Source organism: Vigna unguiculata, chromosome 7 (genome assembly GCF_004118075.2).
Source record: "Vigna unguiculata cultivar IT97K-499-35 chromosome 7, ASM411807v1, whole genome shotgun sequence".
In the NCBI taxonomy this organism is placed as follows: domain Eukaryota; kingdom Viridiplantae; phylum Streptophyta; class Magnoliopsida; order Fabales; family Fabaceae; genus Vigna; species Vigna unguiculata.
The window spans coordinates 24,473,270-24,484,135 of NC_040285.1; the positions used below are offsets into that span (position 1 = coordinate 24,473,270).

At 38.2% G+C, this 10,866-nt stretch overlaps 2 protein-coding genes across 5 annotated transcripts; one reads left to right on the plus strand and one right to left on the minus strand.

The window, feature by feature from the left end:
* The first annotated feature begins 382 nt into the window (after nucleotides 1-382).
* On the plus strand, nucleotides 383-5,276 carry LOC114191921 (titin). Its single transcript, XM_028081376.1, has 2 exons — nucleotides 383-687; nucleotides 2,018-5,276. The coding sequence occupies exons 1-2, from the start codon at nucleotides 652-654 to the stop codon at nucleotides 4,913-4,915; spliced, it is 2,934 nt and encodes a 977-aa protein (XP_027937177.1). The 5' UTR covers nucleotides 383-651; the 3' UTR covers nucleotides 4,916-5,276.
* A 273-nt stretch (nucleotides 5,277-5,549) lies between these two features.
* LOC114192043 (transcription factor PIF3-like) lies at nucleotides 5,550-10,372 on the minus strand. 4 transcript variants are annotated; one of them, XR_003606054.1, is made up of 9 exons: nucleotides 9,822-10,372; nucleotides 9,318-9,602; nucleotides 7,975-9,193; nucleotides 7,769-7,888; nucleotides 7,610-7,675; nucleotides 7,278-7,343; nucleotides 6,667-7,185; nucleotides 5,972-6,091; nucleotides 5,550-5,889 (listed from the first exon to the last, which is right to left on the minus strand). XR_003606054.1 is itself a non-coding variant. In XM_028081597.1 (8 exons), exons 2-8 carry the CDS (start codon nucleotides 9,401-9,403, stop codon nucleotides 5,983-5,985), a joined length of 2,172 nt encoding a protein of 723 aa, XP_027937398.1. In that variant the 5' UTR covers nucleotides 9,404-9,539; nucleotides 9,822-10,372; the 3' UTR covers nucleotides 5,972-5,982. The 4 variants fall into 4 exon arrangements, 1 of the variants encoding a protein (XP_027937398.1); XR_003606053.1 differs by having other exon boundaries at nucleotides 9,318-9,539; nucleotides 9,822-10,371; XR_003606055.1 differs by having other exon boundaries at nucleotides 5,561-5,889; nucleotides 7,769-7,873; nucleotides 9,318-9,539; nucleotides 9,822-10,369.
* Nucleotides 10,373-10,866: the final 494 nt, after the last annotated feature.

Here is a 10,866-nt window from a genome sequence, read left to right on the forward strand (position 1 = left end):
CTATTTAAATTTGTATATTATAATTTCTCTTAATCATTGTTTGTTTGTATACAATTATGAATGATTAAGAGAAATTGGTTGAACAAAACTGACAAAAAAGGAAGTTTAATCTAAAAGAAACAAGTTGCATAATATTATAAGTTGGTACTGGCTAGTGGATCCTAAGTTTTTTGGCCTGATATATGAGTGTGTTGATTTATGGTTTCCGTAATTTGTTGAATTTAATTAAGGTTAATGACGTACAGGAATCTTAATAAGCACAAGGGTTGAGGAGAGGGCCCAAACATGTTGAGAGGTTAAATGCCACTGATCTGGTCCCCAATAAAGCTAGTTACTTTGCCACAGCTCACAGCTATGTGATCAACTTTTTTTATTTTATACTTTTTTGTTTTTAATGGGAAAACTTTAGTGGCACCTTAATCCTAATCCTCCTAAATCATTGAGACCACCTTACCAGCTCATGTGATACAGTCTGTCAAACATCTATGTTTCTGCTTTTTTCTGTGGAAAACTACTTCTTCTTCTTCCTAAAGTTCAACTAGCTTTCCTTCTTTTCCTGGAGTTGTTGCCAACCAAATTATTCCTCTCACCACATACACTTTCTTTATCTCTTTCTCTACCTCAACTTCTCCAAACACTCTGAAGGTGATCATGGCTACTGAGACTGCTGCATCTGCTACTGATCAGGTCTGTTCATTTCTATTTTCTCACTATCATCGTCTTCAACTTCTTTTTCTGCTACTCAACCTTTCATATATGTTCTTTTATGATTCTTTACTCAGTTGCTAAACTGTGAGCAAATTTTGTGATTTCTTTGCTATACGCATGAGTTTGTTTTCATCACAGCATTCACAAACATGGAGAACAGTGAAAAAGTTTGTTCTGCTTTGTCACTTCTTTGTTCAACTCTTTTTTCATCTCCAATCGTAATTAATTATTAAGGATTTGCATAGTAGCTTTCAAAGAAAATATTTTGTTTCTATAAAATTATTCATGTATTTGTTGTTATTTTTTTTTAATTCAAGTGGTCTTGTGAAGGTGCATACCTTCAAATTTTGCAAAAATGAATTTGATCAACATCTTTTCTAGAAAATATACCTGTAATCTATCAAACCCGGATCTAGAAAATTAGTGAGGCCAAAAAATTATATTTCTACTTAATTTGTTTTGCTTAAACTAAATTTATAGTTCTGCTAACAATTTTTCTTATATATAAAAGTTTTAGAGTTTTCGTAATATTAAACTAATGGAAGTTTGAGACCCAAATGTCGTAAACTTTTGTGAATAATATTTCCTTAGTAATATGTCTGACATGTAAATAATTAAAGTCAATGTTGCACATTGTAAATATTAAGAAAGTTTTGATAATATATAGCCTAAAGTTATGGTATTTCTTTAAACAACTGAGGACGTTATTCAAGGTTATTTTGTACATAAGAAATTGTCAATCCAACATCTTTATTTATACAAAGGAAAGTAAGGTGGTCAAGACAAAAATGAAAGAGTATCAAACATAATAAAATTGTGTGTAGCTAAAAAACTTTTGCAACGTGCCTCCCCACTTTTTCCATCATTGATTGCAATGCAAGATAAGTAGATACCTTTCGATAAGGAAATGGCAGATCAAGGTACCGCCATTGTTGCCATTGCATCTCAGAAAAAGTTGTGTCCTGTAGATGTGCATTTAGTGCAAATCAAGGTAGTATTTTTTTTTTCGAACTTGCAAATTATAAATATATATTAAACAGAAGAGCAGCAGCAGCCAAAGACATGCCAATGGTCTTATCATATACTTCATGTCAGTTTCCGTTTAAGGTCTATGATGTTGGTTGAAGATGATGGAAAAAGCTGTTATTTTTGTGTCACGCTTTCTTACTTCCCCAACTAGTTTAAATTCTTACTTGTTCATACTTTGTTATTTGTTCTTACATTCATTGTTTGTTAATGCTTAAGAGTACCTTCGGTTGGTTGGAACTCGTAATTTAATCATCAATGTCTTTTCATCTTTATTGTACAGCAATACGTGAAGAAGGAAAAGGACGAAGGCATTGCACAAATGATTGCTTCTTTAGCCAATGAAGATGAAGTCAAGCATGAGAAGCCTGAGGACACTTCTTCAAATAAGACAGAAGATAAGGTGACGGCAGAGCTTGCTTCAGTTGAGGTAGAAAAATCTGACGATTCCCCAGCTCTAGAGGCTTCTGCTGAAGATGGTCTGAACCATGACAAGGTTGAGGATGCACAAAGTTCAACACCAACTGCAACAGAAGATGTTGATCACCAGGTTGAGCCTGCTATTGCAGTAGAAAGCACTGAAAATTCACTGCCATCAGATGCAACTATTGCCGCCGAAGATAAACTAAAGGAGGAGAAGGAAGTGGTTCCGGCCTCGGACACTATCAGTGATATTGAACCAGTTCACGATGCAGCCAATTCCCAGCCAGTTGTGGCACCATCCACAGAACCCAGTGTGGAAGAAACACCAGCACAGCAACTAGAAAATGAATCTGTGGAAACAGATGAGGAGAAACAAGCGCAACCCAAGACAGACGACACTAATCCTCCGGCAGAATCAGAAGGAGAGCTGGTGAAAGAGGCTCAAGTTTTGGAAGACAAGGTTGTGCCTGAAGCTGTACAAGTGGGAGAAAAAACAGAAGAAGCAGAAAAAGAATTGCATGAGGCTGAGCAACCAAGCACAATTGCAGTACCTGAACAAACAGCTGATGCCGAAGAGAAACCGAGTGATACCGTAGAGGGAAAAGCAACGGGACCCTCAGAAGATGTAGTGGAAGAGATCAATAACTTTGAAACGGGAGCCACGGTAACAGTGGATGCAGAACCTGTGGTTACTGAAGTGAATGGAAACCAGAAAGAACCAGAGAAGCAATCATTGGAACCAAGGGAAGAGGAGAAACCAGATACATCTGCAATTCCTGAACAATCAGCAGAAAAAAGTGATGCCATGGAGGAAAAAACAAGAGAACTAGATTTTGAGGCAGAGGTGTTGAAAGAGACTAACAACTTTGAGACAGAGAAAGCAGAGCCATCGGCCGCTAAAGTTGATGAAAGCCACAGTGAAACAGAGAAAGCAGAGCCGGTGGCTGCGAAAGTTGATGAAAGTCAAACTGAACCAGAAAAACTAGAGGAAGAAGAGCAGCCTAAGACAGCTGTTCCCGAAGAAGAAGCTGAAAATGCGGAGCAACAAGGCAGTGCTGAGAAGGTGAAAGAGACTGGCAACTCAGAGTCAGACGCAGTTCCTGAAAAAATAGAGAAACCAGAGCCTCTGTCAATTGAAGTGGAGGAGACGTCAAGAGAACAATTACAAGCAAATGAGGAAGTTGCGGAAGATTTTAAGGATGTGGAGACTGAGAAGGAAATTGTGATTGAGACAGCCAAGACTGAAGGAACATCAGATGACCTGATCAAGGAAGAGAAAGCTGACAAAGAGGAGGAAACTACCCTCACTGTAAATGCTGCACAGGTTTCAGCAAATGAGGAACCTCAATCAAATATTGTGGAACCTTCTCCTGAAGCTGTGCTTGGGAGTTCCAAGAGTGAAGGAACTTCAGATGACACGGTCAAGGAAGAGAAAACTGACAAAGAGGAGGAAACTGGACTCACTGGAAATGCAGCACAAGTCTCATCACATGAGGAACCTTTAGCAAATCTTGTGGAACCTTCTCCTGAAATTGTGCTTCAGATCCCCAAGAGTGAAGGAACTTCAGATGACACGATCAAGGAAGAGAAAACTGAAAAAGAGGAGGAAACTAGCCACATTGAAAATGCTGCACAAGTTTCATCGAATGAAGAACCTCAAGCAAATATTGTGGAACCTTCTCTTGTAGTAGCAGAAAAGGTTGTTGAAGAGGATGACAATAAAGAACCTCAAGCAAATATTGTGAAAACTGAAAAAGAGGAGGAAACTAGCCACACTGAAAATGCAACACAAGTATCATCTAATGAAGAACCTCAAGCAAATACTGTGGAACCTTCTCCTGTAGTAGCAGAAAAGGTTGTTGAAGAGGATGACAATAAAGAACCTCAAGCAAATATTGTGAAAACTGACAAAGAGGAGGAAACTGGCCACACTGAAAATGCTCCACAAGTTTCATCAAATGAAGAACCTCAAGCAAATATTGTGGAACCTTCTCCTGAAGTAGCAGAAAAGGTTATTGAAGAGGACAACAGTAAAGAGTCAAGCATTACTGATGCGATTGAAGGGGTACCAAATGAAGTGGCTAGCATCGTAAAAAGTCCAGAACCAGCCTCAGTTGATCAGGGAGCTGAAGCTATCTTAAAAGAAGAAAGGGAGTATTCTATTCCAGCTGATGTGGAAGAAAAGGTTGCCGTTGCCGCAAATGATGATGACAAAAAGGAACCTGAAGCACCTAATGCTGTCACTGGATCTTCAACAGAGGAAGAGGCTGAAAGCAGAAAGGTTGAGGAACAGAATGAGGCAAAGACAGCAACAACTGAAGTAGCAGAGAGTGTGAAGGAGGAGGATGTAAGAGGTGATGATGATGGCTCAGTAGTTGATGACAAGAAGGAAGGGAACAGTGACGCAAAGGTAGAAGAAATCTCTAGAGCTGTAAGTGAACCTGTTAGAGAAACCTTGGCATCCAAATTTGAAGAAAAAGAAGAAGAATATGTTGAACCTGGAGTCAACAAGTTAGAGAAAGAACAAACTGTGGAGCCTGAGAAAACTGAGGTTCAAGTCACCAAGCAAAGTGACGCAATAAAAACATCCAAGGACCTTCCAAAAGAAACTCCAGCCAAGCCAGCTCAAAAGCAATCAAATAACATTATATCAAAGGTTAAACAGTCACTGGTGAAAGCAAAGAAAGCTATCACTGGCAAATCTCCTTCCTCCAAGAACCTTTCCTCGGAGGCCAAGGGCGACATTAAAGTCAAATAATGGAACTGAGTGAACAAGTTTGCAGCATTTACGTATTTGCTTTATTTTTCATTATCGTGGTGCATAGCATTATAGCGTATAAGTTGGTTTTTATACATCGTAATTTTCACTTGAATTTGTTTGAATGCCAAAAGGTGTGCAGAGTGTAGTGTATATAGAAGATGATCTAGGCCGTGATTAGGCAATGGTGTAAAATTTGATTGTTTTGTTCTGTATTATTCTTTTGGATAGTTTGCATTGTGTTTTTGTTTGCAGCTGATAAACGAGGAAAGCAATTTTAACTTATTGTGTAAAGTTTACATGTTTGTACGTTTTGTAAAAAGACCTCATAATGATCTAGTATTGATTGTTTATTACAAAACTGTTTCAAGGTGCTTTCGGAATCATAATCAGTTTCTCCTTCACTACGATGATGTATTAAAAATATATGCTTCTCCACCGTCGATGGTAACTGGTATGCTAGATAACAAATGAATATGATCGGAGACCAACCAATCTACCAATATAAATTTTCAAATAAATCTTTACGAACTGCTGAAATACTTAGAAGCACTAGAACAGTAATCTACATCTTAGTGCTCCTACTGTACCCATTTTCATTAATTTTGCAGGGCTAGGAGGGTGAGAAATTAGATGCCAAAGGCAAAGAAAAAAAATCTATTATTTCATTAAACCAAAGAATCGCTATGATAGATATGATCAAACACTTGAATACATATTTGTAATAATATATCAAATTTCTACGCCAATTGATTGAACAGGTTGCTAAATGGATGTACAAATGAGTTGCACCTCTTAAGATATTACAAAATCCGTGCAATTTCGTAAGTCCGGAAATTAGGATTCAGTCAGTAGTTATTGTAATGGGGTTAACCTCAATGACTCTGAAGTATCCTGTATGGTAATCTGCGGGAAGATTAAGACTCACATTTTCTAAAACTTCAATCAGGCACGGTATTATTATGGATCATAACCTGCAAGAACAACTCAACAGTTAGTCAGTCTGTGCCTTTGTGCACGTGTATGCGCATAGTGATAGATATTCAAAAGATTTACCAGACATAACGTTATCTGCTGGGACAAGGATTAAGAGCTCCATTGTCATTAGCCTCAGAGGTATGACCGCTATTATGAACCAAAGCAGATTGCTCAAATCCAACAACAGATGCTTTCACTCTAGCATAACAAAATCGGAGAACACAGACATGAAGAGATGAGTAAAAGAATGGAAGCAGAATATTTTCATTAAAATGAAAATTAATCATGGGGACAGGGATGCACTAATACTTGTGCTAGAAAACCACATAATTACTTTTTATTTCGACCTTTACCTTTTTACATGTTTCTTTCAGTTTCTAAAATAGAAAATGTTCATTCAAACCATACAATCTATACTTGTCAAAGTTGACATCTGGTGGTGGTGCACCTTCTTCTAGAAGTAATATCAATCAAATAACTAGAACAATTCATTAGATAAGAATGGTTATTTCAGGTGACCTAGAATGACTAGAAACACAATGCAATAGGCTTTTCACTTTTTAATTCTGTCCAGGGAAGCAAGTGCATAAGAGATTTGGCAAACTTTTTCAGAATGATTCAATAATATTTGCAATTATACTTCACAACTGAATACTATGTCATGCTATTGCTATTACTTTCATGCATGACTGTTACAATTAAATCAACGAAGTAAATTGTTTGTGCTGAGATACATTTATATAAAAGCTCTACAAATCTGTCCGTAAACATACCTGTGTAGGCCTCTGACTTGTTGAGTCACGGCCACCAGAGCTTTGCTTAACTAGTGGGACACCATTTGACATTTGATCCTTTAAGCCAGATGCAGAAGCTGAATCCACGGTTCCAACAAGTCCTGATGATCCACAGGCATGTAGTCCCAGAGCTGATGAATTCATGACAGGTCCTCCTGAAAAAGGTAGCACGGTAGGCCGCGGCATTGGCATGGGATGTCCTTGTCCAGGAAGCCCGAGCCCTGAAAGATTTGATCCGGCCATCCCATGTAAAGCAGTAGGTCCAGACATATGGGCCACAGGGATATGACTTCCTTGCATTTGGGGCACCTGAATCATAGGGAATCTTGAAGGTCCACCATTCATGTCAGGCATTCCCACCCCATAACCCATACCATATCCCATATGCATGCCAACACTCATAGGTGAAAATGGAGCCAGATGTGGTGCATGCATGTGCTGCATTCCTGCAGGTAACATCATTGGAGGCATATATAAACCAGCTCCCATTGACATAATCTGCAAAAGAAGATAGGAATCAATCTCTCACCACAAGTATAGCATTTATCATCAGAAAATTTTAACCAAAGCCAGAGGGCTAGAGACATTACTTGAACTTGGAGCTGAAGTGTTTTAAGATACTCAATTGCCTCGTCTAGCATTGAGGCTTTATCCACCTATTATAATAGATATGAAGTCAGAAAAACCAAAGTAGTCTCTTATGAACTTCTCCGACTTTTACAACCAATATAGTTAATGAAAGATAACAGTTCATATTCAAATGGAGGATTCAAATCCTGTAAACAAAATGCTTAACTTCAGGTTGGTTTTATGGATATTAGGTTGTAACTTCTGATGATTTGATAAATCTTCCTCATTCCAATATCTAACAAAGTTTTTCAGGTGTCTTAAAAAATGAAAGAACAGATAAATCCAAACCAACCTTATTGCAATTTGGAATGAGTTCTTGCAACGCACGCATCTTCTCGTTGATTCTGTCCCTTCGCCTCTGTAGGCACAAATTACAATCAGAAATATCATAAACTGATATTAGAGGGAAAATGTGTTTTATAATTAATACTGCACAGTAGGTCTTGCTAACCCTTTCGGATAGATTATGCACTTCAGCTGCACGGGTTCTCTTGGAACCTGTACCTCCACGCCCTCCAGCTGCCTTTTTAACACCCCCTGATTCTTCTTCAGCATCCTTCATGTAAAATGTCTTCTTGATTATTGGAGGGGAATTATAAGATATGTAAGGTAACAATTAAACACATAAAACACTGTATATACAAGACTTTAACTCACTTCACTATGGCACTCAGAATCATCGGTGTCTTTTCTTTTTCGCTTCAAATTTTTATTTGGCTCATCTGAACCTCTGTCAGCACCATTGCCAGAGCAAACAGAGGAAGAGGCTACTGCTGCCTCCATACTTTTTTCAGCAGTTGTCTGCCCTTTAGCACCACTGTCACCAAGAACTTGATCTGCAATTTGGTCAATCTTAGTGGAACTCTCATTACAAGCAGTCTCTGACTGCTTAGAAAGCACTGACTTCTGTTCAACAGCTTTGGACAGTGAAGTGTTCAAATCAGTCTTGGATTGATCCACAACCTGCTGAGAGCGCATGGTCAGTTCCTTTGGACATTCACCACTTGAATCAACAACAATTGATTCAGGAGGATTGCTGCTAGTTGCCGCTGCATCTTTATTCTTAATTTCCATACTGTCTGATCTTGCTGAAGACAAACCAGACTTCAAGCCAATGTTCTGAAGATTAGCTCTTACCATTGCGGCAGGCCTAGCGAAATGGGAGAAATTCATTACGGTGGAACTGGAACCATTGCCAGGCAGAGGTGGCTCTTGCTTCTTCCCCTTTGGGCTAGAAAAATCACTTGAGGAAGATAGAAAATTGGTAATTTCGCCATAAGTGGCATCCTGGTTTCCATTACTAGTATTGTTATTTTCAGTTACATCTGATGTTCTGGATCTTGAAGATACAAAAGATGTTTGACAATGATGCAATGACGGAGGGTATAACTGACTGGTGCTAGCTTTGGGTTCGGCAGTTCCAATTTGCTCAGCTGAAGAATCCTTGAAAACATTCCCTTGTTCTTCAGAAGTTTTATGAGAATCCCTCAAAGCCATATTGCTATTACTTTTTTTATCCAATAGGGTAAAGCTAGTTGGGGCAGGAAGGAAATCAGAACCATAGTCATGTTGCAATGAACCATCCATTGTTGTGTAATCATCAAACCAAGGTAACACATCTTCATCTTGACAGAAATCAACTTCACGGGACGGCACCGACATTGAAATTTCATTCAAACCAGAGTCTAAATCTCTAAATTTTCCCATCCTGTTGGCACCATATCCTACATCTTTGTCTCTACCCTTGGGACTGTGAGATGGTAAGCAGTGAGATGGCAAACTCCTGCAAGATGGGCTCCTTCTAACTTTACTAGACTGACCCTGGCTAGAAATCTGACCATTCTCCCAAACTAGCTCAAAAAAATCATTCTCAGGTCTACAATCCAATTTCAAACCAAAAAACAAAAACAGAGTTAAGATGAAAGGATAAACAAAACGATAAAAGTCAAATTCAAACACATAAATGAAAGGCTTGCAACAGCCTGTGCTAATGAACTTACGAGGAACATTGATCAGATGCACGTGTGCTGTTATTCTCTGTACCAAGCTTCTCTCTAGCCAGACGGTATAACTCGTACAAAGGCATGACGACGACGATGATGATGAATCAATCGATCCGCGGAACCAAAGTACCAAAACTCAGAAAGGCCTTAAATCAAAATTAAGGCACTCAGACCCCCCAATGTTGCTTCCAACATACTCTGGTATATTAACTGGGAAACCTTTGGAATCCAAATGAGGTTGGAAGACATAAAAGAAACCTGACGTCAGCCACCCTACTCTTACTATGGCATGATTATAAAAGGAAAAGAAACAAGCTTACATTAACATTACATCACAGTAGCAATAATTTACAAAACTAAAACCCTTTTATTTTAATATCTCAAGTCCTTATCAGGGAGAAACAAGACTTAAATACATAATTAAATTAATAAAACAGCATCAGTCAAAAAAATACTTAAACAACTTCAATGTATGTATATAAGTATATATCATGAACAAACCTTGCAAAGTATAGTAAGGGACTTTAAAAGACTCGAACTATTTGGGTTCTTTTCTTTCTTTTTATTTTTCCCCTAATCAGCAGCATTCAGATTGGCAAATACAACCACCCAGTTGAGTTCCATCGACAATAGTGACACCGATTGTCGGCTAAGATCAGGGAAACCCATGTAACCCCAATAATTTCAGGATGAAACCCAGTGAAATCTTCTCAAACGGGCACCCAAAAAGATACGAAATTTTTGGAAACCATTAGTTCCTCGAGAATAGATACCAACGAAGTATTCCTAATCCAAATGCAACAACACTACTATTTGAGTGGGAGTAATAATTCCCAATCTGCACAACCACTGGGTAGTATCAAAAAGTAAGCTTTCAGGCCTAAGAGACCGTGTCTAAGCTCGAAGAAAGAGAAGACCCAAAATTTCAGAAGACCCAAATGGACGCAGAAAGCGGCGAAAGATTTGCAGAGGGGCAATGCAGACGAAAGCTGTGTCTAGCAGTGACACAAATGAGACAGACAGAAACATAAAGAGAGAGTGCGAAATTCAGGGGTTTCTAAGTACTAACCATGGTTTAGTCACAAAGATGTCGTGGTTTAAGTTTCTGGGACCCTTCCAGAACCACACGGTCACCCTCCTCTTACGCGAGTGGATCACACGCTCCTCTTGTTTTTTAAAAATACTTAATCTCTTGAGTGTTTTTCCGTTATATTAACTAAATTAAAATTCCATTTCATAATTAAAGATTAATAAAAAGAGGCTCTAAAAATTTTCGTCTAATTTTTGTTGTAATAAAATGACTAAAAACATGTTACTGTATTATTGATTAAAACCCATTAAAATATAAAAATTTAAATAGACTTTGGTAGAATTTGATAAACAATAACCAACATAAAAAATATTATTCAATGATGGGTAGGTTTGGCATGTTGTGACACCACATTAAGATAGGAGGAGTATTTGTTTGTCTGCGTGTCTCTATTCTGTGTACTTAGAAGGAAAGTATCAACTTCCATGTTTTGTGGTTTTGTATATATTATCTTAG

Bases quoted from the DNA above. Each gene is read 5' to 3' on its own strand.
- LOC114192043 (XM_028081597.1), bottom strand. From the start codon at position 9,403: ATGCCTTTGTACGAGTTATACCGTCTGGCTAGAGAGAAGCTTGGTACA. The intron at 9,194-9,317 runs GTAAGTTCATTA...ATTGGATTGTAG, and splicing joins GCATCTGATCAATGTTCCTC to ACCTGAGAATGATTTTTTTG. The intron at 6,090-6,662 runs GTTTACGGACAG...GTTATGCTAGAG, and splicing joins TCAGAGGCCTACACAGGTAT to TGAAAGCATCTGTTGTTGGA.
- LOC114191921 (XM_028081376.1), top strand. From the start codon at position 652: ATGGCTACTGAGACTGCTGCATCTGCTACTGATCAG. The intron at 688-2,017 runs GTCTGTTCATTT...TTTATTGTACAG, and splicing joins CTGCATCTGCTACTGATCAG to CAATACGTGAAGAAGGAAAA.